This window comes from Parus major, chromosome 17, assembly GCF_001522545.3.
Source record: "Parus major isolate Abel chromosome 17, Parus_major1.1, whole genome shotgun sequence".
In the NCBI taxonomy this organism is placed as follows: domain Eukaryota; kingdom Metazoa; phylum Chordata; class Aves; order Passeriformes; family Paridae; genus Parus; species Parus major.
In genome coordinates this window covers 4,353,225-4,378,478 of record NC_031785.1, presented here as the reverse complement: position 1 = coordinate 4,378,478, position 25,254 = coordinate 4,353,225, and the positions used below count along the sequence as shown (strand labels likewise).

Here is a 25,254-nt window from a genome sequence, read left to right as displayed (position 1 = left end):
ACAGAGTTTTAATCTTTAATTATATTCTCAACCTCAGCTCTTCTGGAGAGAAGTACAGATGTGGGCCCGAGGATTATTCTTTATTACATTATCATCTCTGTGGTATTTAATGAATATTGATACTTAATGCAGCTTTGCCAGTACAGGCAAAGAAGAATTTCAGAACTGCACAAAGAACTTCTGATGACTTTTCTCAAAACAGAAAATACAGACACACACTTCACTCTTCTACTCTTGAATACTCCAGGAGGCCCAAAGCTTGGAGTGCAGCTCCTGATACTGAATTACTGCAATAATAACACTGGCTGTAAAATAACCCCACCCCTACACCTGGTGTCACACTGAGCTGAATCAGATTCATCATGGAATTTAGGTTGGAAAGCACTAACAAGTCCTTTAAATAAGTTTTCTTAAAAATTACAAAACTTCTGAAATTTTATTGGCTTAAGCATGTTTTGCCATTACCTTTAGAAAAACCTGTCTCCTTCTTACATACTGAAAATCCCTGAATTTAGGAAGCAATTACATACTGTTTATAAAACAAAATGCTGAAAAAATACTTTCCTCCAAAAAATTCTTGGCAAAGGGCTCAGGATTTTTCCTTAATGCAAAAATGATAAATTATACAAGTTAAGTTCTAAATAATTTATTCTGGCACATCTGATGACTGGGTGTATAGTTTATATATATATATATATGTAAAAGCTGTTAAAAACAGCAACTTTTTTATTTAATACTAAATCCTTCTCTAAAAGTCAATTTGAGTATCCTGAAGAAAACTCTTGAAAGCCAATAGAATCTGACAGTACTAATTATATGACAGAACCTTTAAACAGATAAGACATTAATGCTATGACAGAACAACACTTTGACTATGCTGGTATTGAATAAAGCTCCAATAAACACAGAGTTTGGGGTATCTGTACAGTTCTGTTCCAAATCCAGAACAACAAATACCTACTGAGCCAGGAAATTAACTTTTTATGGAATACTCTCACTATGGAGCATCTTTAGTTAATGCACTTCTAAAAGATGTAGAAAGTATAGAATTCTTTTGAATATATCCTTCTCTAGAAGAATCATCCAGATGAATTCTGAGGTGTAGAAAGCAGATCAGAGACCTCCTCCATCTCATCCAGGTGTAGAAAAATCCAGAGACTCTATATTCTCAAGTCTTTGTTATCTCCTAAAAGAAAAGTTACCTCCACAGATTTTTTTTTGCTCATTCATCAAGAACAGTATCATGGGCAGCACTGCCTTTTCCTTCATTAAAAAAAAATAAAAAATAAGGAAAAGTAATTTTGTTGGTATGCTCCTAACAATAGAGTACAAATTTACAGAGATTTTTACTCAATCTATTGCAGTATTTTCACTGTCAAGTTAGGGCATACATCAGAGCACAAGAGATTTACAAGACAAGTTTAACAGCCTTAAAACAAATAAGCTGGAGTCTCTTTTACCCAAACCTCTCTGTTCATTGAGCCTGAAGTTGTCAAACAAGAACAAGATTTCCACTTGTTTATTGTTTATAGTGTGATTATTTCTCTAAAACCACAAAGTGACAACAAATGACCCTAAAAGGCACCATAAAGGGCAAGAGTCTCAGTACTTTTTGTGGTGATCAAGTTCTTGCTCTGGCAATTTTCTTCCTGACAGAGAAGACAGACGATTAATCTGGGAGCACTGAGAAAGCCCCACACAACAGAGCTATCAAAATCACAGGGTTTCCAACTGAGACCCCTAAAAATTCCCATTAAAACTGACTTGACTCCTGTGTGTGCCACTCAACTCCACTGTAAGAATACAAACAGCATCCTGGGCTTCCTCTTTTCTTCCTTCTCCAGCTCACCATGGCTCACTGCTGTTGTTTTCCAGTTGGACAGTGACACACCAGATTCTCTGGGATGCCAGCAGGATGGTCCAGCAGCAGGAATTACCCTGAGGACTCCCTACTCTCAGCACTCCCTGAGAGTGCTGCTCCCTCAGGGTCTCAGAGACAATTTCCTAACTGCAAATTTGCTTTTGACACGTGGCGCCAAGCAAAATAATACAAGATTAATTAACTGCGCCAATTACTACATTTCAAGAGGAAAAGAAAAGCTATGCCATCATTTCTTATTGTCTTTATTTATTGATTCCCAAGCAGGAACAGCCACCCTGGCTTTCAGCAGGGCTGCATGTAGCAGGCACTCAGAGGAGCTGACAGCTCTCAGCACTTGAGCAAACACTGCCTGAGATTCCGTAACAGAAGGAAGGAACCCGCAGCCAGATGAGAGGCATGTGAGGGAACGCATCCATTAGCACGTACAGGAGATGTCTTGTTAATAGAAGACAGAAGGAGGGACAAAGCAGGCAGAGAAAGCAGCCAGCAGTTAGTCATTTTCTCACCCAGATCATTTGGCTGGGAATGAGACACACATCAATCCAGCCTTCCTTTCTGCGCTTTCAGAGCCAGGGAAAACCAATACTGAAAAGCAAAACCGAATGCCAAAAGGCCTCTCGTCAAAACTGCTCAGCACCCTTAGAAGTCCTCAAATAACAAACAGGGAGAAAATGCACGTTTTCCTCATATGCATAGGGCAGAAAACTTCCATTTTCAAAACCACCTTTTGGATTGAAAACTGCTGCTCTGTTTCAGGTATTTACTAGTGAAGAATTAGAGGTTCTTGCCTCCAAACCAGAGCACATCAGAAGGCAGCCTAAGGTTGGGGAGGAAAAGGGGTGAGGACCCACCAAGAATCACTTTTGCCATCAGCAAAACCCTTTTTTCCAGCTCCTTCTGTGAGCATAAAATAGGAAGAGATGGCTGAGCCTTCAAGGCTTGGGTTTACTTTGTTTGATTGGTTTCTTTTAAAAAAAAAGGCATTTTGGAGGGGAAAGAAAAAAGCAGAGCAGGGACAAAGACCAAAGGCTTAAGTGAACAGTGAACTGAACAAAACTTGATTTTTCTGCTGTATCACCCCCTTTATGAGAAGACACACCATTTGGGTATGTTTAGTTTGTGGAATACCATGCAAATCTCACCCCAGCAGCACAGATCAAAGACCTGGATGAACAAGAAAATTGCTCAGCTCTCACCACTGCCATAGATAACATGTGCACAATCAGTGCAATAGCAAAAGTTACTCATGCAGTTTCTTCATGGAGCAGGACTATCAATCAACAGATGCCCTCTAATACTACCTTTAACTAAAATATAGACATGTTTACTAGCAAACTTGCCATGTGCAAAATCTGCATAAGAATAAATTTGTTTTAGATGATTCTTTGCCCAAATCATCACCTCTGATACCTCCTGAGCAAGTGTTTCCTGTGTTCCAAGGATTTACTGCAGCATTGATATTCACTCCAACCTGTTCTCCTGAAATGAGACATTTTGGCATACAGCTGGTTTCAACTACTTCTGTTTAAGAAAAGCTCTAGATAATATAGTTGCTCTGAACAACATTTAATAAACACTTGACTCATTGTTACTCAGCCCAATGACTTATCACAGAACTTAATTTTTATAGCATACATCAAAGCAAAAATAGATGAATTAATAAAGCTGGAAAAAAAATATCCTTGAATTGCCATGGGAATATTATGATGCAGGATGCCCTTTCAAGGAGATCTGTAGTTTTGCATCTGGATGTTTTCTTCTTTTGCATTTTACAAAGAATAAAGGGGAAAAAAACTCCATTGCATGATTCATCACTATTTGCATGAAACTACAGGAAAATCAAGATATTAAAATCAATTTGTCACACCTTTTTTTAAAAAAATTACTTTTCATAAGCCTATTTTCTAAGTCTTTTAATAATCTGCTTCTGACCTGTATTGGAAACAAGATATTGAGCCCAACAGGTATTTCATTTGCCTTAATATCACTATCATTCTCTTAAGACACACCAAGATAGCAAAGAAGAACAAATATGGAAAGGTCAAAGAGAAGCCAGAGAGGAGGAAACCAGTGACAGATAAAGGACCAGCTCAGCAGAAATACATTTTCCCTGTGAATAATGCTGCAAGTGGTAATAAGATATTGAAACATAATTCAACTACTGCCTAAAGTTTAGCTACCACACTAAAATTTCAGTCTATCTGCAGATCCTAGGTAAATGCACCACTGAAGGAAAATCATCTACAGATAACAAGACATATAATACTTTTAAATATGCATATTATCTATCCCACATTAAGATTTATACAGCTGTAACTGTTAAGGAGCAGATTTTTCTAAGCAAAAGTAAAGTTCTTTATACATATTTCTAGTAACTAGAGATGTCATGATTAAGAAATAAAACAAAAACCCACCAAAATACTTTAAGACCTCTGAAAAACCTGAGTTAACTGATGTAACAATATTCCAGTTCATAGACTTCCTGGAGAAGGAAGTCCATTTGAAGCTCAAGATACCCCAATAAAGAAGGAAAACTAACCAGCTAGTTTGTCACAAGATACCCCTGTTCCACCACACATTTCAGAGAAAAAACATCTGGTTTTCAAACTACTGCTGGAGCCCTCTTCAAACCATTCTCCTTGGTCTGATATATTGGTAAAATAATAGAGCATTTTATGGATTCTTGAATTACCAGCACTTTAAAGTTAATATACAAGGGGAAAGCTCTATTGACTCTGATTTTTTTTTCACATTTCCTTTAAGAAAAAAACCCTCTAAACATTGACCTGTGAAATCTGGTGACAACAGGGACTTTTACTATTGCAGCTACAAGGTTTTTGGTAGCACAGTGTTTATACATCAGTGACTCTTGTTTTGTGAAGAAAAGCAGGCATTTTCCACAAGCTACAAGCATGCTCAGCACAATGAACAATTGCTTAGCACTTCATTTTCTACATAATAATAATTTTCTTACATGTAACTAAATATATTTCAGGCGGTTTATTAATTTATAAGCCTTGTTGTGTACATCTCTGTGTTTCTGGCATCACTACACACAGGCTGCTTAAAGTGTTGATACTCTCTGTCCTCAAACAGTTTCTAAGTGTCCTCATAATTGCTTGTCACCTGTAAAAGAGGTTTAGATCCGATGCAAAATCAACATATGGTGAACAGATGGACTCGGAACAGACATTTGCCGAGAAAGTACTCACACCAAAGACTTTCTGCCTTCAGTCTTTTAGGACCTTCAGAAAAGTCCTACTTGAAGCTCCAAGTCACAACAATCAGGTGAACATCATTCCTCAATGACAAGCTTGTGTTGCAAAAAGTTTTTTAATGACCTGCTACAAAGAGAATGTGTATGGAACAAAAATGCAAGCACGAAGTTGCTTAGTATGATAATTGAAAATTAAACCAAAAGACCAATAAGTTAATAAGAAATATTCCACCCCCAGCATGGAAACTCTTCCAAATATTTCATTACTTACTGAGGAGGCAGGACAAGAGTTGTTGGCTGGGCTTTTGGTCTGCGCTTTGCAGAGACTCCCATCTGGTTGGCTGAACGTTTCAGAGACTGCTGATTCAAAAGGCCAGATGCCAGCCCAGCATGGTACTGCAACTGGAGAAGAAAAAACATATATATATATATATATATTAAAATACACACCACTGCAGTACTGTGTCTGTGTCAGACCTCTGCTACCTGTGGCACCTGATTCAAATTACAACCAGTCAGGGAATTAATATGTGGTATTTCAGATCTATTGCTTGGTGGAAGACAATAGGGACAAAAGCACATGGAAAAAGTCTGCTGTGAAATGGGTATGAGGAGCAAGTTATGCATTAGGGCAAGTAAGATGACGAATCAAGGACTTCCTCTCAAGTCTAACTCTCTCGAAACCTGGGCTTGCTTTTAAAAATTGCTCCCGTTTCTCCTCTCTAGGGACTAAACATTCTCACTTTGGGAAGAAGAAAAAGAGGAAGACAGATGCAACTCTTTCACAATATAAACTAGCTTTTTAGAAATAACACTCATCTTTTTCTTCTTAAACATAGAACTACAAAACATTTGCAAAGGAGTCTCTACCACTGCAAAGAAAAATCTTGCTTTTAAAATACCTGCTCACACATCTCCACAGCACTGCAGAACAATTCACATTCAGTACCTTTCTCCTTGAAACTTTTCTTTTCCTTGCCAATAAAAGACAAATTTCTGAAGGACACAACATGAATCCGCAGGATTTTGAGTGCACTCCCACAGCTCTCAGATTTAAGAACAGCTAGAGGGCTCTGCCTGTCCTGCAACCACCTCCAAGTGCAACAAGTTCTCCTCTGAACATTTTCAATTACATTCTGAGTTCCCCATTTTTGAACTGGAAGGGGGAGAAAGATTCAGTGTCATACAAATGCTATTTCCTGCATCATTCCACTACCTGGATCTATGTGTTCATTACATTGTCTAAAGATTTGTTCTGAAAAAGCTGAATTGTTTCACACGTGAACATCTCTAACCCCATGATATGCACATAAAAATGGGTTATGCTCATGGAAGTATGATTTAAAAATGTTCAGAAAATAAAGTGGTCTTAGACCAAGCTGTTCTACAGGGGCTGAGTGAAAAGGAGGGAAGCAAAGCTTGGAATGATGTACTCAAAAGCACCTGTGGACAGGAGGGAAGCAATCCCCTGAGCCAGTTTGACTCAGATGTCACTGCTCAGATGTCACATCCAGAAGGATTTCTAACAGCCCCCTGGTTCCCTTGGCTGCTTTGCCACGTGAGCTCAGCAGTGGCACAACACAAAGACACATCACGTTCCTAATGGGAAGAGAGCTGTGCTCTGCCAGGGAAGGAGGGGGTTTTATTGCCCCAACCAATGGATGTTGCTCAAATTTGTTTTTCTCTGACAGTTTTCTGAAATGAAAAAAAATCAATGAGAGGGATGGAGGGTCCATGTTTGAAAGGTGATGTTTCAGTGTCAGGGGCTTAGTTTTCAATCTTCACTACCTGAATGTGCAGGGAGTGCAATACACAAGGAATTAAAGGCAAAGACAGCTCTGGCAGAAGAGCCCTTTGACTCCAGGAATATGCTTTTCCTTTTGCTTCTTGCACCTTTTTGTACTGGTGACACCATTCACTGATGTTCCCTGTGCAGGTATTTCAGGTAGACAACATTATTTGGATACTTGCTCAGAGATGGAAGTAATCATTGGTATTAATCAGAGATGGATTTTAAAGGTAATCTCTTAAAAACATCTCATAACCTCCCAGCTAGTGACATTTAGTGGTCAGGCACTAAAGAAACAACCAAAAAATTACAAAAGGAATAAAAAAAGAAATAGATTATAAACCACAATTTTGTCCTTCAAGGCTCACTCCCAAGTGATTAAGTTATTTTTATTAATTTTAAATATTTCTTCATAATTTACTTTTGCTCTTAGGAATGGAGGTCCAACTGTCAAAACCTGTAAGGGCCATTAAATATTTACCAAACCACCTTTATAATGGGAGAAAAGGTCAAAGTTAATAAAACTGACAGGCAGCTTCTGTCCAGCTTGATTTATACATTATTAAAGCATCACACACTGTACTGCACAGAGTGCTCTCTTTTTTGGGGACAGGGGGTGTTCACTGAAGGGATCAGGAAATTGTTTCTTAATCATTTTTCTGAGGAGCAGAAGCAAGACTGAAAACAGTGGCAAAGGAGGATCACAAGTATCAAAACTATGGCCAGGAGATTCAGGATAATACAGGAGCCTTTCAGGTTCCTTTTCCTCTTACAAAATAAAACACCTTTGTCTGCCAGCATTGACCATGAGAGAAAATCTCAGCTAAAAACACACCAATCCCCCCAAATTTTTGCTTACTAACAAGAGAATGCAATTTCCAAATACATTCTCTCCACTTTAGGGAAAAGTGCTGAAATGCAGTGTCAGAGGACTTTGTGAGTGCTAAAAGGCTCTTGCAGGGAGGGACAAATCATGGGCCACAAATCCTTTTTGGGGTTAATGAACACACAGGAACTACACGGAGCTCAAGGAATCCTGAATCCAGAGAATGCTGGTGGCTGGAAGAACACTGGGGAGAAGGTTGTGGGCACACAGCTGGAGGTGAGACAGGGGGTGACAGAGCTGGACCAGCAGAGCTGTTGTGTTCCAGCACCTCTGGGGGGTCTGAGACCCCACAACCCAGAGTGGCCAAAAATCACAGAATCACTGATTGTCAAACCTGCCCTGCCCAGTGCATCCCCAACAACATTCCCAACAACCTCCCCTCTGCTTCTGACACCACTTAAACCAGCAAAATGGTGAATTCCCATTGAAATGAGCACTGGTGCAGCACTAGCTAGTTGTGCAAATCATTCCCCTATTAGCTGCAAAGGAATTCCCCATCACTACTGCATGCTTTGGGGAATTCCACCTGCTTTGTGTGAGGCTAAGCTTTCCCTAATGAAATATTTTTCTGCATAATATCAATAAGATCGATCCATTTTCCCCAATACATGCAGATGAAACAGAAAATCTATTTCAGAAAACCAAGAAATCAAAACCAGCAACAACAAAAATCAATTTACAACATTTAGCAGCCAGGATATACCCCAGTGTGAACATGTATAGGTTTATAATGAATCTCATGATAGTTGATCCTTTTCCTAAAACTGCAGTTCCAAGTAGATGTGTGAATTCTACATTTTAAAATCAAAAGTGACTCTTCTTAGGAATGTAGGAAAGCTACTGAAAATAACACTTCAATATATACAAAAGCTTTACATGAAGCTAAATAAAAACAGAGCTTGGATTACTTTTCAATTACTTTTTTAAGATCAATTATTTTTCCATGTTAATGGCCATGTGGCTATATTTTCTAGAACAAAATGCTATCACCAGTATTTCAGATTTTCAGTGTTCCTGAGTATATGAAAACTATATTCATATATTAACAGCTCTTAATCTTCCTCACTAAGTGAAAAGCATCAACAGAGAAAGCACTTGGGAGTCACTTTTCTCACAGCTGCAATTGTAAGGAGGGCAATTTCTTCATCTACATAAGATGTCTTTGGCTTTCACAGGAACTATTTAACGAAAAAAAGAGATATGTTAAAGAATTAAAGATCTGATTTAGCACTGAAAGCATTAGTATTTTTAAAGAAGGTAATAATATAATATCTTTTCCTTACTCTACCCCAGTGACTGTTGTTACAAGAAATAAGATAACAGATGTTCTAAAACAATGAAAATAACCAAAAAGAACCTTCCCATCCCCCAAAAATACTGTATTGTGCAGATGATCTTTAGGATTTGGAGCAGACAGAAAACTTTTGCTACAGCCAGAGCCCTGCAGGAAAGGCCCCTTTGTTCAGCTGACCATGTTACAGGTTTCCATCTTAGCCTGTAGGGCTACTCTGCAGTGAACGTTATGAAACCACAAACATGGGCACAGTGCTGATTTAAAACTTTGAAAACTAAAGCTTCATCATTAGAATCAAGCTGGGTCTAGAGGTCTTTAGTTTACATAATTCATGGGCTGGAGATTTTGCATGTGCTGACTGCTCCCAAACAAGTGAATACACTGCACATACCGACAAGGCCACCTGAAGTTGCAAAAATCAGTTGAAAGAAGGCAAGAATCAGGGGGAAAAAAAGAATAAGAGAAAAAGGTAATCATTTGGAGTATTAGCAACTGATCACATCAGCTCACAGCTGCACATTACATATACATTTCGCCATTAATTAAAGCTTTCTAAGCACTAACACTTTAAAATGTGAAATCAGAAGAATGATTTTCTCTGTAATCACATTACCCTCTTATTTCTTCCATTCTTATGTAAACACTTAGTAATCATATATATAAACAGAAAAACGTTTTCTCAAATCTAGGTAATGTAAAGTTTATTTCCATTCCTCTAAGGAATGCCTTTTAGAGAGGTGGTTGACAGATACTCACCCACTGTGGCATTTTCTGTAATCCTGGTGAGGCACATTTGGCTCCCTTAGGATGCACAGTGCTCTGCCCCTCATCATTAAACAACTTCTCCCTTGCAGATGAAAAGGGATTTGTCTATTATGATAAAACTCTACTTATTCTTTTGAAAAGAGCAACGAGCAAGCAAGCAGGACACTCCCACAGTTTCATCTCTGCAAACTAAAGTAGGCAAGAGAGAAATTATACCACCTTAATTGAGATTTTTAAGCTTTTTTCAGATAATGAGGCCTGTTTGGAAATTCTCTTTTTCTCCAGACAATATTTGATCATTTTAGGACAGCTGAATTCTTGACTTGACCAAAACAGCATCAATAAGCCAAAAGAGTCTCAGACTTCTTTATGCATCAGTTTTCCTCTTGTTCAGCTGGGCTACAGGCTTTTCAATTAATAGGAAAGCTAGACAGTGTGTCTTTGCTCTATTTTACTATTTAATTAGGACACTTTATTCTATTTTTTTAAAAGCATTTATGCCCCCCAAACACTTTCCAGTCCACAAGAATATTTAAGCAAGAAACACCTATCCATGACAGGAATAAAGTCTGCTCCCATCCCATGCTTTTTTAAATCCCTGTGCAAAAGTTATTACACCTTTTGCCAAAAACTCTGATCTGACTAAACTGTGACAATAATGAGCTCACACTTCCCTTTCTCTCATGCCTGGGCTGGGTCTTGCATTGCAGTGAGATGCCACAGCCTCATCCTGCTCAATAAACTGGGATATGGAGCAGGTTGGGAGCATCAGCCCTGCACAGGGCTTCTCTCTTAGGTCTCTCTCCTCCCTTCCTTCCTGACCTAGGCAGTTCAAAAACAAGCTGAGACATTTTTATTTATTCATATAATGACACAATAGTAGGAAATGCATTGATACTCATGCCTGTTTCTTTTAATGTCTTGTCTTTGCTACAGGTTTTATTCCATTGTTTCTGAATTCATATTTTTGCTGAGAGTGCTGTTTTAATTAGTGTCAGGTTTCACCCTCAAGTGTGTTCTTCCCATACTTCTCTATCGAAAACACTGAAGTTCTGTTGATGAATGACTGCTGATGAATGTTTCCTCACTCCAATACTGCTTGCAAGTTTTTGGCTTTTAACCATGCAGAGATAGCAAATCTACTGGCACTTTCTTCAAGGAATTGGTCAAAACTTCAGTATCTGCATCCTTGCTGCCAACAAAATGACCTGCACTGTTCCAAGCCTCCACAAAAGCCACTACTTCTCCTCCACATTTTAAAAAAATATTCTGGAATCCATTTAATAGTTACAGAAGTGACATGTTCTCGCTTTTTGGATAATGACAACACAAAGGGACACCACACAGCCACCAGGCTGAATTTTAAAGGGATCTAGTGTTTGAAATGGATAAAGAGGCAGAATAATCATAATCTGGGGTTACAAGCTACTTTATTTACTCTTTAGAAGAATAACTGTATTTTATGCTTAAAATGTTTATACCTCCAGGTATTCTGAAGGGTTTGAACATACATATTTACTGAAAGATAACTAAATGAACTGGCATTTATTTTGTTGTATGCAGCTACAGCATAAACACATAACAGAATTACAAAAAGCAAAGTAGAATTATTACATTGTGTTCTGCATCTAAATGACAAAATAAAACCAGGTACAGTAATAAACAGCAGCATTTTCAAGTAACCCCAAGCTGAAGGCAGGTGGTTGGTACAGAGGTTGTCCAGAATAGGTAAATGGTCTCAGTGTCACTCTGGGGTGTATTCACAATTGTGTGTTCCTTTAATGGACTTCATTAAGTCTAAAGACCCAAGAAGTGCACATGATCAATATCTGACAGAAAATCCTAATTCCTTTTTGACAGAAGCATTATCTTTGTATAGGACAAATAATGTGTAATAGGGGAAAGCAATCATTAAACTCCAAGATAAGGACACAGTACCTTCCCCCAGAGCTCTGTGCTCCCTTTAACAGCCACCAGAACTCTGGAGACACTGCTCTCCTGCTAAAATTAGTATTTTCTAAAGCCCTAGACTAAATCTATGGTGTCAGGGGCTCAGCTGGCAGCTATGTCAGTATGAAGAATGACCTGCTGCCTCTGTGACAGGGGGTGCTCAGGTGCTCAGATAAGAAATGGGAAGACACTTTAAGCCCAAATGGCAGAATAAAGCGCTGCAATCAGGTACAGAAACACTCCCCAAACTGCCCAGCACCATGCCATGATTTGCAGCTCTGAGGGTGGCCTTTACTGCAGCAAACAAAGCACTTTACAGACAAACCAGGAAATAAATACTCTTCAATAAAATGTCTACATGGTGCAGCTTATGTAAATCCAACCAGTACAGTGCACAATCAAAGGGGATACAGGCAGTCAAAGCAGAAATGAAGGAAACCCATTAGTGGGTAAGCAGTGGAACAGCAATAACAACACCCAGTACTTGTGCTGCTGATTTATTCTTTCCCTAACTCATTAAATTTAATTATTTTAACTTCTGTTAAATGCCTTCCCTTAACTCTGGTCACTTGCACAATCATTAAAATGCCCAATATCTTTAGACTTTAGGCAGATATCCATACTGAGTATCTGACAGCCCAGCTGAGGGTCTTCCTGCCAGCACAGGGAAACCTGGCTTTCCTGAAGGAGAAATTGGAATATCACAACTGCAGAGAGTCCATCCCAAGGCTCTGCCAAGCTACACCACACACCACCACTCTGTTCTGCTCCAGGTGACCACCCCACTGCATACCAGCAGAAGGGGCTGAAGGAATATTGTTTAAACTGAGCTGAGACTGCCAAATTAGGAGATAATTCTTCCTTAAACAGTTTCTTTTGCTAATATCTTTCTTTACATTTAGCAGGCAGGAGCAAGGCTGCAGGGGATGCTGATTTCCAGCCCACCGGCGACAAGCAATTAAAGCTTGAAGCTGGAGAATTCTGGAACAGAATGCACGAGGCCTATTTCCCTATAAGAATGTTCCTACTATAGCTGCAGAATATTCATGACCAGATTAATTTATTCACCTTTTCTAGACACTATAAAGTAACCCACAGAAAATATTCATCCACAAGGAAGAGCAAATCTTAAAGGTCACTGTTACCACTAGTTTGAGTAAGAGGTTTTAACTCTCGTCTTTCCCATGTAACACCAAACCCTGGAATCAACACAGGTGTCTGGAACTTCTGAAACATCAGGTTAAAAGATACTTTCAAGTTAGACATCCAAAAAATAAGTAGACATTTATAAAGATTTAGGCAAATTATTTCTTTAGACATCAAAGAGTTAAGTTATGAATGCTTTTGGGAATGCAAAAAGAATCTATCAGGTTTGATTGATAGAAGTGTAGCTTTTAACTAAGACTGAAAAAATGGAAGACTGGCAACATTCTTTTCCAGAATAATATGCTTCCTCTGCTTTTTTTCAGCATAGTGCACATAAATCAAAGAAATGTTAAAGAGGCCCATACATCACAAACTGGCATTTCTAAACTATTTACAAAATCTGTAATAGTCAAGAGGATGGAAAACATAAAAGTGTGACCAGCAAAGTTCCTGAAAGAAAAAGAGGCTCTACCATCCCAGCAGGGTAAAGGTTGGAAACTCTTGATTGTAGACTTTAAAACCATTAAACCAAGACAATCCTGATAATGCAGGGTTGCAAAAAGCAAACAGAATAGCGTTATCAGACAGATCTGGTGTCAACTAGACAGACCAGAGCACTGAGTGCCACATCCAGGGATGGTGCCTACACCTTCCAGGCCAGCCCCTTCCAGTGCCCAAGCACCCTTTCTGCAGAGAAATCCTTCCCCATGTCCAACCTGAACCTCCCTGGCAAATGTTTTAAGGAGGTTTGAAGTACAAAAGCAGGGCTGACCTCACTGCAGACAGCCCCAGAAACAGCAGGAGCTCCAGGGCTGAGCTGTGTGTCCATCCCAATTTCCCATCCTCACATCTACAAATACAACTGATTTCAACAGGTTTTCCTCAGCAACTTTTACAGATGAGAATCCCATCTCCTGTTTTGAAAGGAAAAAAGTGGATTATGGAAAGTTTATGTGTCCATCTGTTGGAGATGTCACACTCTGACTAGAGAGTGCAAAAAGCACAGAGATGTTTTACAACCAAATCCCAAACTCACTGCAGTCTGAACGAGTGGAAGAGCCATATGCTTTGCAAAAAAACACCTCTTTTGCTACACATTTTTTTGCCACAGCACAAAGAGTAACAGTTCGAAAGCTGCTGTAATCTTTATTTCTGAAAATAGATCACATATTCTTACTCTCATCTGCCACACTTGGGTGAGTTACTGATCAGATAGCTGAAAAACAAGGAAATACTACTCTGGGAAATGCCAACTTTAGACACTGTGCACTGCAAGGAGTTATCTGCAGCTACAGCCAAGGGGCAGCTCAGAGAGCCCAGGACTGGGATGATGCACAACAGAAGGTTTGGTGCAATGACACATGAAATGCTTTTACAGTTTTCTCTGTTGAAGACTTGCAGTGGGAGCATTTGAGATGAAGCTGGGGCCCTCAGAAATATCTTTAGGAGTAAAACAAATGGAATACACTTCATCCTATTTCCATGGGAGCTTATAATGATATTATAATTAACTCAATTACACCAAAAGATTAATAGCCTTTAAAATGCTCCCAGTCATTCATTACAGGCCTAATTAAAACTCTTTTTTGGTGCTGAGCCAGCAAGAAATATGAAATTACTTGCTAGCAACCATATAGAAGCATACAAGGTATTATCTTTACTGTGCTGGTGTTTCCATGGTCACAATTCAGTGAGAAGTTTCTGTTTGGGCTGTTTGGTATTTTTTTAATATCAAAAATATCAAGAAAAAAGGACAAGATCCACTTTAGAGGCTCCAACACCTGCAACAGCATATCAACTCACTACAGCTAAACCAGTTTATTTCTAGTTTTGCTGCAACAGTTCAGGGCTTCTACAATAGCAGATGCCTTTCCTCCCACACATCAATTAATTTGCAAATGCGCTCAGGTTGTAGAAATAATGAAGTGCTGAATGCTTCTCTATTGACAAGTTTTGCTGTCAGGAGGTGGATGCTGTAGGCGAGGTGCTAAAATCCGCTGCTTCTCTCTGCATGCCAAAGGAAAGACACACGAAACTTGGACATGAAACTTATTCGACAGCTAACAGGGCACATCAATTATTTTATTTACTCCTCTCTTGCTGGAACCAAAAGGAAGACATCCTCTCCAAAAGTTTTTTACTGTATTTATTTAGGTATTTATAACACACCATTTTACAGGGAGGTGGGAGGTTTTGTGCTGACCCAAGAAACACTGTATATTTGAGGAGAAAAGTAGTATTTTTCATGTATTTTTAGGTATGCTAAAAAAGTTACATTAAAATTAAGATTACAAATGAAGAACTCTGTATCTAGGAAATGCTTCATAATGCCTGTGCAATCTAAATCAGTCTGCCTGTGCTAAGGATTCAGACTTTCATTATGTGCTTCCTTCCAGACCTCAAATTACCACAGTCTGCAGGAGCTCATGGATGAAGAGGCAGTTACTCAGCATCGTTTTCATGCACAGAATGTTATTTGCAGGATCTCACACAATGCCCACACTTCTCCTCTCAGATGCCTTCTACCATATTTTCCTCCTTTATCCTGCTTCTTTACAAATACTGTTAACAGTATTCAGAATTCTTATTCCACTCAAGCTGGGTGTGGATCTGAGGAATTTCAGATTTTTAAGAACACTGAATGTTTTTACTCCTTACTATATTTGTAGTAGAGTTTCCATAGATAATGACTGCAGTCAGGTGCTGAGTAAGTTCTTGAAGCAGCCAGAGGAGGCTTTCAGCCAGGTCGTGGCAAGGTTGGAATCTCTACCCCCACTTCTATCACTTGAAGTGAAGGATCAGCCAGGAGCAGCTCATTGTAACTTTCTGTTTGGACCAGCCACTAATTGGAAGTAAATGACATCTTACTAGACATCCTTCTGAAACCAAGTTAAAAAACAGAGATGCTGAACTTTCAGTTCCAAGGAAGGCAAGTCCCAGACTATTCCCCTCCAATTCTTCCCATGCCTAATTACCACAGGTGTTTACACCATCCACCTCAGTAGCAGTCCGAATTTCTTAAACTTCTATTTTCAATTACAGTTTTTCTTTTGCTTGCTATAATGAAGAACCCTCTCACCCATGTCCCCCCACCAGCAGATGTTAGTAAAAACCCATCCATTATCTTTTCTCTCATGAGTGGAATAAATTGACTTGCTTGATCATACAGAAGGAGGACAGGAACCCAAATGCTTCTGGCTCAGTTCTCACATTTCTCAACCAGAAAATCCCATATTAATGAGCACTAGACAAATGGTAACTAGGTAGTTTTACAATTAAAATTATGTTTAAAACCATTTTCAAGTGTTAATAACTGAAAACATTATTAGCAAAGGTACTAACAGGTAAGGAAATTTGCTGTTATAAATGATGATTTTCTGCTTTTTAAAATATGCCATTTTCAAACTGACCTTGTTCCTTTTAAATTTTTATAGCATCTTCAGTTCCAATTTGAGATTTTCATATGGGGTAGGCAAGCCTTTTTATGTTCTGTATTAAATGCAAGACACCTCCTTGGAATGATCTGCAATATTAATAATATAACAGTACCAATTTCAGGAGCAGCACTGTAGCATCAACACATGCATACCTACATGAATCAAAATTTAACCATGTACATCATGGAAATCTTTAATATATCACAAGAAAAAAAGCAGTTCTAAGGCAGCTCAAAGACAATTTGAGATTTCCTCTTTTGCCATACAAACACATGACCTTGTCATGCCTCACAAGGTAACACCGACGTAGCTGATGCAAGAAAACATATGCTTCTCTTTACTGGGCTTAAAATAGGAACAGAGGGGAAGGAGAATGATACTCAGGGCCAAACCCAGGCTTCTGAAGACCAGACTTGCAGCTGTCACTGTACTGAGCAAAAAACATCCCCACCCACACAAGCCCTACAGGATTCCTAACACCGACTGCCACTACAGAATCGGGAAAATACTTTCTGGAAATTACAAACATTAGAGATTCATTACTTAGCTAGGAATTTGTACTGGTGCTATCACAGGGTTTTAAGACTTGGAGATTGAGCCATTTTTATGTTGCTGTGGGACACAGCTAAAGCCACAGGAAAATAGAAATTATTCTTTTTCATGGATTTCAAAGGAGATCGACATATATTTGATTTTCCATGCACTGGCTGTCTTGCAGGCACTCATCAACAATCCAATTACCACTTAAATGTTGGCCATCTAGCCCACAGACATTTCAGATCCTCATTTAAACCTGGACATACCGTATTTCTGTATCTTGATAATCACTATGAAAATCCTACCAGATCAAAGCCCAGCAGTTTATCAGTACCTCAGTTCAAGGCACCAAGTAAACACACATTCCTCTCACTGCTTTGTGGACTTCATTACTAATGAAGTAAAAATTTCAGACATCAATCTATTGCTTCAGATGGCCACCATCAGAAAAATAAACACAAATGTGACTGCCCACAGTGGCTCATCTGGCACATTCACTGGAAGGTAAATTAAAAGCACTAATGAACAGAGTAGGACAAGCCAGGGAATAACATTGGAATAGAAAATGCATCTACACAGCTTCATTCTAGCAAGGCTGTGTTTCCTCCCTCAATCATAAGATAAATATCAGTGATTGTTTTAACTACTTCACCCATCACTGCTGAAGGCCAAGCTGCTTACAAGCCCCTACTGAAGAAACGAACACTACTGGCCTTTTCTTCTGAATGTTCCCCAATACCAAGAAAAAAATGAAAGGGGAGAAAATACAAAAAAAAAAATAAAATCATCACAGTATTATTTAGTCTTTTGAAAGAACCAGTGAGGCTCTGAGGGGGTTCTTCTTCCCTGCACCTGCATCAGCCAGTTCACAGCTGTTACCACACCCATCCCTGAACTGGATAATTCCAAAACAGTACTGACCTCCCTACACATAGTTTGTGTTGTACCAAAATTCCAGCATCACCCTATTGCGCTCTGGTACCAAACTCATCCTATTGACTGCTTCCCATAAAAACCTCAATGCATCCCATATATATGGTTTGCCACCTTCCAAAGCTTGCCAGTCCTGAACAGCCACAGAATACTCTATTATATTCTCACTTATTCTTATTTTCCTCACCTCAAAAACCAAAGTGACTCCTTCTCCAACAGTTCTGAGCTGGCCAGAAGCAAACTCCCTAGGGAGCTGAGCACGGAGCCTATCACTGCAGTACTGTGGGTGCAGAACACTGGAAAACCACTGGAAGTGGGAATGCAAAAATGCCTCATACATGTAAGAAAAAAGAAAACAAAACCCAAACCTGTACTTTTGGTCTTGAAGACAGACAAGGAAATTACATTCAGAAAAAAACCCATTGCAACTGTTACATTACAGTTACAGCTGGAATTTTATATTACAAATACAGTTGCAAAGCAGACAGGAGCTGATAAATTCAGCATTAAGTTTTCTGAAAGTATTCTCAACTCTTCAGCAGTGCATGTACTTACACAACCAAAAAGGATCTTTCTGTAAGAGCTCATAGCACCAGCAGTATGACAAACTCGTGTGCATTTAAGGAAACTGGGGCGGTGGGGGAGCAAGACACTGCTTCTCACAAATGATAATTTTTGAACTTGTTTCCATCACTTCTCCAGCTACAAAATCTTTTTAATGAGGACACTACCTACCTACCTCACAAAGTTTATTTTATCAAGCCAATAATTCAGCAACATGAACAACTGACAATTCACTCAACTCTAGTTTTTCCCTGAGGCGTTCACAAAAACATAAAAGAGCAAGGAAAACTTAAAAATGGTGTTGGAGAGCTGAAGCCTTGCTGGCGGCACGCTGAACAAACAGGAACAATTGAAAGCTAAGGAGCAGTCAGTAATTTATACTACTGAGTCCAATGCCTGGACAGAAAGGAGAACAGATGGCTCTGCAATATGGAGATGGCTCCATGAAAAGCAGTCGGCACAGGGATGCTGCAATAGCTCAGCAGCAATAGTTTGCCTGGCTGTAACAGCCACAGCAAACCAAATTCCATCATTTCAGAGGATAAAACAAAAGAAAAGTAAATGAGAGTAGAAGAAAACAGAAGTTCTTATTACAGTTGGCCTATATTCCATGATAAAGCGTGGGTTCCTTCAGAGTTTTTCCAAGAGTCCTGCACAGACAGTTCTGTGCAAATAAATGAGCTCCATCCACCCGGCAGGAGCAGCACTCCTCTTCCTGTCCCGGCCCCCTCCCAGCAATTCTGCATCACACCAAACGTCTCTGAACGTCAGCTATTTAGTTCTACTTTTAGCTCTGCTTTAAATAAAAGTGTGTGGAGTGCAAGCTGCATAATGAAAGCTCAAAACCATGGAAATGGCACAGACTGCACCGGGCAGCATTACCAAGCTGAGGGGGCTTTAGGGTTTGTTTTTCTTTCTGGCAGACTTATTTACAATGAACAAAACCAAAATTTTCAATAAGTTCCCAGCTCCATGCTGGAGGAGACAAGAAGCTGGTTCCAAATGGAAATGGTCCTGTGTTTGAGCCTTGAGGACATACCCAGAGGCAATGGCAGAGAACACATCACCAAACACATTGACACAGGAAGAGCAGGCGAAGGAGTTCTTGACAAATGCGTAAGGACCTCAGACTAATTTTTTTTAAGTATTGCATTTCAAGGCCATCGTGACTAAGCAATATACCAGTTATGCAAGAACTTAAAATAAGCTAAAAATCTAGCACAAAACTTTTCAGAAAGGCCAAAACATTACAAACTCTTTGACCATAAGAACCTCTTAAAATAAATATATACCCACTATGGAATCAGAGCACAGGTGAAAGCCTCAATTTAAAGCCAAACCTAAGATCCTCCTTCCTCTGCAAGTTTCCTGTGATAAATCAGGTTATTTACAGGGCAAGCTCAGTAGCTGGATTTAGCAGAGGAAATATCATCTTGCCCTTGCACACCATGACAGGTGATGCTACTCAGCTACAGATTATGCTGACATATTCCTGTTTCACCTACAGGACTCTTTTAATTGAAAAAAAAAATCCACTAAAATGAGTGTTTTGCTGTAGAATATGTCCATTATTTTTTTAAAATCAAAACTCATTGACACAATTGCTGATGTTGGTAAAAGTCCTCTGCACACAGTTTCACAAATGGTTTAGAATTCAGCATAAGCACACAATTGCCTGCACTTGGGGTAGGCTTGTAAAACTCAAAAGCACAAGTTTATCATCACTCTCAGGGAGTAACCAAATGTTATTGTCCTTTAAAGTAATAATCAAATAGAAAATCAAAGCAAGTTCTTTTCAAGGAAGATGTTTTCAGATATATTTGTCTTTTTCCAGGCTTAAGCCCAAGACATGGTACAAGAATTAGATCAGAACCTGCGTGTACAGTCCCAGCATCCTCCTGCCAGGACTGCGGACACTGGCATTGCTCTTCCCAAGAAAGCAAATATTAAGATTGATTAAACACCTTTTTTCAAATACTCTTGATAATAAAGGGATTATTCTTCCCCTTTTCTAATGGGTATCTTATTCTGGCAACTGATGGATCATATTTTAAACTGTTTCAATTCCAGCAGCATCTGCTGCTACAATTACCAAACCGAAGAAGGGCGATAAAGCAGTTTGATTTGAAGGAAAAACAAGAGAAAAAGGCATAACATTTACATGACACTAACAATCCTACTGACAGGTTTTTCTGCCTTTGCAAACTTCCTTTCACTCAGAAGCATTCTTTTATAACCTGACAATTCCCTATAGCCTGAAAACCTCATGAACATGTCACAGATTCTTGTTTTCAACCTCTCTGAAGTTCCTGTAAGAATCTTTCTAACTGACTAGTCAGGACATCCAACTGCAGATGTGAAATTAATAACTGCATTTGCAGTACCCTTCTTAAACTACTTCTGCCCTTTACAAGATTCATTGTTTCCCAAAGTACCCTTTTAATGAAGACAAACAAACATAAACAAAGGTTAAAAGAAATAAATAGATTTAAGCAACCTGCAAGAAAAATATCAACGAATCAATCAGTCAAGGCATGTTTGACTTCAGCCACTGAGAAAACCAAAAGGATATGCTGCTGCTCCAGTTTGATCATGCAAGTCTCTGAGAACTTTCCCTGGTCCATTATTTATTTAGGAAAAAAAAATCCTTTTCATCTTTAACATGAGAGTAGTGAACATGAGACATTAGTTTTCCAGACTTCACAGTGGCTGACAAAGCAAAACACAGACTGAATTTAGGCAGCCAGCAGAGCAAGAATCTCTGAAAAAGGGCACCTTAAATAAATGCACAATAAATGTCTCCTCAGCCCACTCAAGCAGAGTCTTCAGCCACTGCTATATGTCCATGTCTGCTTTAAAAGCAGGTCATGGATGCTTAGAGAAAAGCCACAGCCCCTGATTTCCATCCATCTGGGAATTACATTTTGCAAGTTAGCACATATGAAAATGCACTAAGGACAGTACTCTCTGAGTTCATTTAGGCTCAGAGAGTTCCACTACAAATAACCTTCGTAAAACAGTTAAACATGACCTACAACAAATTTTTTGAAGGAATGTGACTCTTAAAGAGAATCATCTTTCCACATACTGCTAACATAAAAAAAACTCTTTCCATAGCCTAACCATCAGCAAATATACATTCACTAGCCATAAAAAAATCATAAGGTTACTCTGAAATTTGTTTGAAGATTGGCTCAAAGTATCTGCAATGCTTTACTTTCTGACTCAGGAACAGCTCCCATGCCATTGAAGTCTATTCCATTTTCAACTTCTCCTCTCTTATTCCATAGAAGATCCACACAAGTTTATCAGTACAAGAAGAGAGCAAAACTTCATTAATAAAGTCCTATCAAATCAATACAGCAATAATATGGTTCATGAGGGAACAAACTTTAACAGTAATGTGTTTTGGTTTATCAACCTAAATTAAATCTCTTTCCCTCCCATTAACCCCTTTTTTGTTTTAAGACTCTTTTACTTTGCAGGGAAAATTAATTTTATCTGAGCAGGTGAATATTCCATTCCCTGCTGCTTTTAATTGATGCAACCTGCTAAAGCAACACAGTTGTTTCGTTTGGGCTCTTGCAAAAACTTAACAGGAAATTTGTTCACATGTGTGTGCAGATATTGTTACCTATTACATAACTTCAAAACACCGTATTTACAAAACAGAATATTGCAAAGCTGTCAGGTCTCATGGACATTTGTGTAACACCAAGTGCATCATAAAACAGGAGTAATGGAAAGTTCTTTTGAAGGTCCCCACACATGCAAGGGGGTTCTGCAGACTCTCTGCACCTGTGCTGCTCTTTGAATGGACAGAATCTTCCCTGGGATACATCAGCTCAAGCAATTGTGTGGATTATCTAACAAGACAGCTCTCCTCACAGCTTTTCCCTGGAAGAGACATTTGTTCCTTCCACATCCATCAGGTGCAGTGAACTCCTCTCTGCTTCAGCTCTTCCAGAGGGAAAGTATTGGTTTGGAGGAAATAACAACTAAGTAGCTCCCTCATCGACAGCAGAAAGCGAGCGCATTGACTTGTGCCCTTTCTGTATTGATGCTCTGGCTGAGTAAATGAAGATGTACAGGGGGAAAGCAAAGAGCACCACAAGCAGGTATGTGACCCAGAAAAGCACAGTAGCAACTTTATATCTTCTTCAATCTTCCTGAAATGTGATTACAGTTGACCTTTAAATCTAGTAGATCAACCAATCGATTCTGCTGGAACAACCCTGTGTGTGATCTAAGAGCATGCCCATGCTTAAAAAACTTCCCATGCCTGCCTGGCATAGTCATTTTATTTTGTTGTAAAAGTTACCAAGATTTGTCTGAATTGATTTTACTTGCAAGAAAAACACACTGTCAAAACTGCAGCATCAGCAGACACTAAAGGTCTTAGATTCCTGCAGGATGAATGCAATATCAATACAATTAGGATGTATCCATATGAGGTACACAAGAGGGATGGAAAGAAGATGTTTCTAATCTCATTTAATCCTAATGCAGCCCCAAGTCTGCCTTTTTAGACTGTGGGAAAAAAATAAATACAAGGAAAATTACAAACACTCCAAAGTATTTGCTAGGCAGAACTGAATTTGGAACGGAAAATATATTTAACAGCTCTTTAGGAAGTAAAGCTTTAAAGCTTTCCCATTGTGTTGGATGGTAGTTTTATTTCAGCTGATAATTTGTCCTTTAAAAAAAACAACAAACCTCAAAAGAGACTTCAGGATGGTGTTTGTCCATAGTGGGCTTGGAAGTGAGGACCAGCAACACCTGGGATCCTGCTCATGTGCAGTGTCTCTGTCAGACTTCTCGGAGTGCTCACACTGTAGCACAACCCTTATTTCATAGTTAGGTATTTTACAGATGGAAAAAGACATGCACAACAAAGCCACTCAAGAAACCTCATCCAGCAAGCTAAGGCCAGAGGAAAGAGGAGGATGTACAACTCCACAGTCCCTCCAATCCCATGACAAACTTGGCAATGCTACTGCTAGCGAAATCTTCATCCTCCCCATCAGAAGTGTTTTGGGAGTCCACATCGCACACTTGTGTTCACAGAGTCAACTACATAGCAAGATCTTTGAAGCTGAAAGTTAGTAACTTCCTATTATCTGCAGGGTGTCCAAAAGAACCAGAAAATTGCAAGTGAAAGGTTAGCTGGTGCTTTATCAGGGACACGAGAGCTTACAGACTTGATCAGCCCTGTGATCTATGAAATTTCTACAAACAGCTTTGGAAGAAGCATCAAGCAGTGCAGCCAAACAAACAAGAAAAAAAAAAAAAAAAGGCAGTGATCAAACTGAAAATGCTACACTGAAAATTCTGAAAATACAAGATTTGACTCCAGAGTAAAACTGAAGCAGACGGCAAAGCAGAGAACTTGTTAAGTCTGAGTGCAGAGACAACTGCAGAGAAGACTCTAAATAGAACCCAACTGAAAGCAGATGGGTAGGACAGGGAACATCAGAATAAAAAATCTAACTAATGGTAAAACACACAGGGATGTTTTTTCTCAAAAGAGAAACATATATCCACCCTCACTGAGGGATAACCTCGGAGGGAGGAGGAAGCCATTATCTTTTTAACTGCAGCTTATCTGATACAAAAGTGACATTTTCTCTGAATGAGGAATTCTTTTTCCATAAAGAAAAGCCACCATCTGAAATGAGACAGAGCCCAGTAACACTGCTGTAGTTGAGAATGTCATGATTTCCATCAGAAAACTGTTTTGCAGAGATCAGGAACAGCTGTTTCAAACTGAATTAGACTAAAACTAGAAACAAGCTGTCAAAAACTAAAAAAGATATTTTATACATAAAAGAATGTATTTGATTCAGCTGTTTTATCATGGTGGTCATCCAAGAGAGAAATAAAGTAACATTCTGAGATCCAGACGTTGTCACAAAGACTCTCTCATTTTAACAGTCTTTATGTAGATTTATTCCTTTGAGCACTTGGAATAGGAAAAATGTCAAACAGCTCATATCACAGATTCTTGAATATTTTCAAACCATGGGCAGCTTAAAACAGCTTAAAGACACCTGAGGACTCTTGGTGCTCCAGCCCACATTCTCTGCATCTTCCATAGCAGTAACAGGCTGGTGCAATAAGGAAAATATACTGAATTGATGTTGACATGAAAAGATTAAAATAATTCACTTTAACCCACCACTTGTGGGTAATAGCACATGCATCCAGCTCCTTTTTGTGCATGCTTGCAGATCCTGGGAGGCTTTTAGTGGGTATTTTCAATATTGATTTCCCCAGGAATTGCAGTTACATGTAATGAGAAGTAAATACATCTATTTTAGAATATACTGTAAAATGTCACATCAAGATCCAATTCCTTTGTGTCTAATGGCCCATGCAGTACACAGAGCACCTTTAGTACTCTGCCACTACCAGTTACAGGAGCCTAGAGAATCCAGATACAACAACCAAATTAATCAAGACTGTGCTGGTTTTAAATAGAACTATTTGTTCCAAAGCACAATTCTGAACATCAAAGACCTCTGATTTTATTACGTGCTGTAAGATGTAGCCATTATACCCTGCTTGCCAACCTAGTCTGAGGTAATCTTGAAAATACCCTTAGCATTTCAACATGGTCATTACTTCTCATAATGATGATTCATGCTAATTCCATCTAATAAGGGTATTAGTTATTACTGTCAGCTTGTCAGCAGATGGGCTTTTGAAGAAGAGGTTTCTGAGAACAAGCAAATTCCTGAGCATATAAAAAAATACACACACCAAGAAATGCATTTTTAACTCACTAGAAGACCAGGCAATCATGCAATTGCAACCTTGCACCATTCCTCCTCTCAGATTGCTCACCCAATCCA

General features: G+C 39.1%; 1 protein-coding gene across 4 annotated transcripts in view; it reads right to left on the bottom strand.

Annotated features, from left to right (window-relative positions):
* Nucleotides 1-25,254, bottom strand: part of MED27 (mediator complex subunit 27) — an 83,588-nt gene that overhangs the window by 45,544 nt on the left and 12,790 nt on the right. For all 4 annotated transcript variants that reach the window (XR_004499699.1, XM_015644789.1, XM_033518582.1 and 1 more), the window contains exon 3: nt 5,371-5,501. Coding sequence is in view for 3 of the 4 variants with exons in the window: in XM_015644789.1 (XP_015500275.1) it covers nt 5,371-5,501 (131 nt within the window). In the remaining variant the exon portion in view is untranslated. The remainder of the gene's footprint in view (nt 1-5,370; nt 5,502-25,254) is intronic.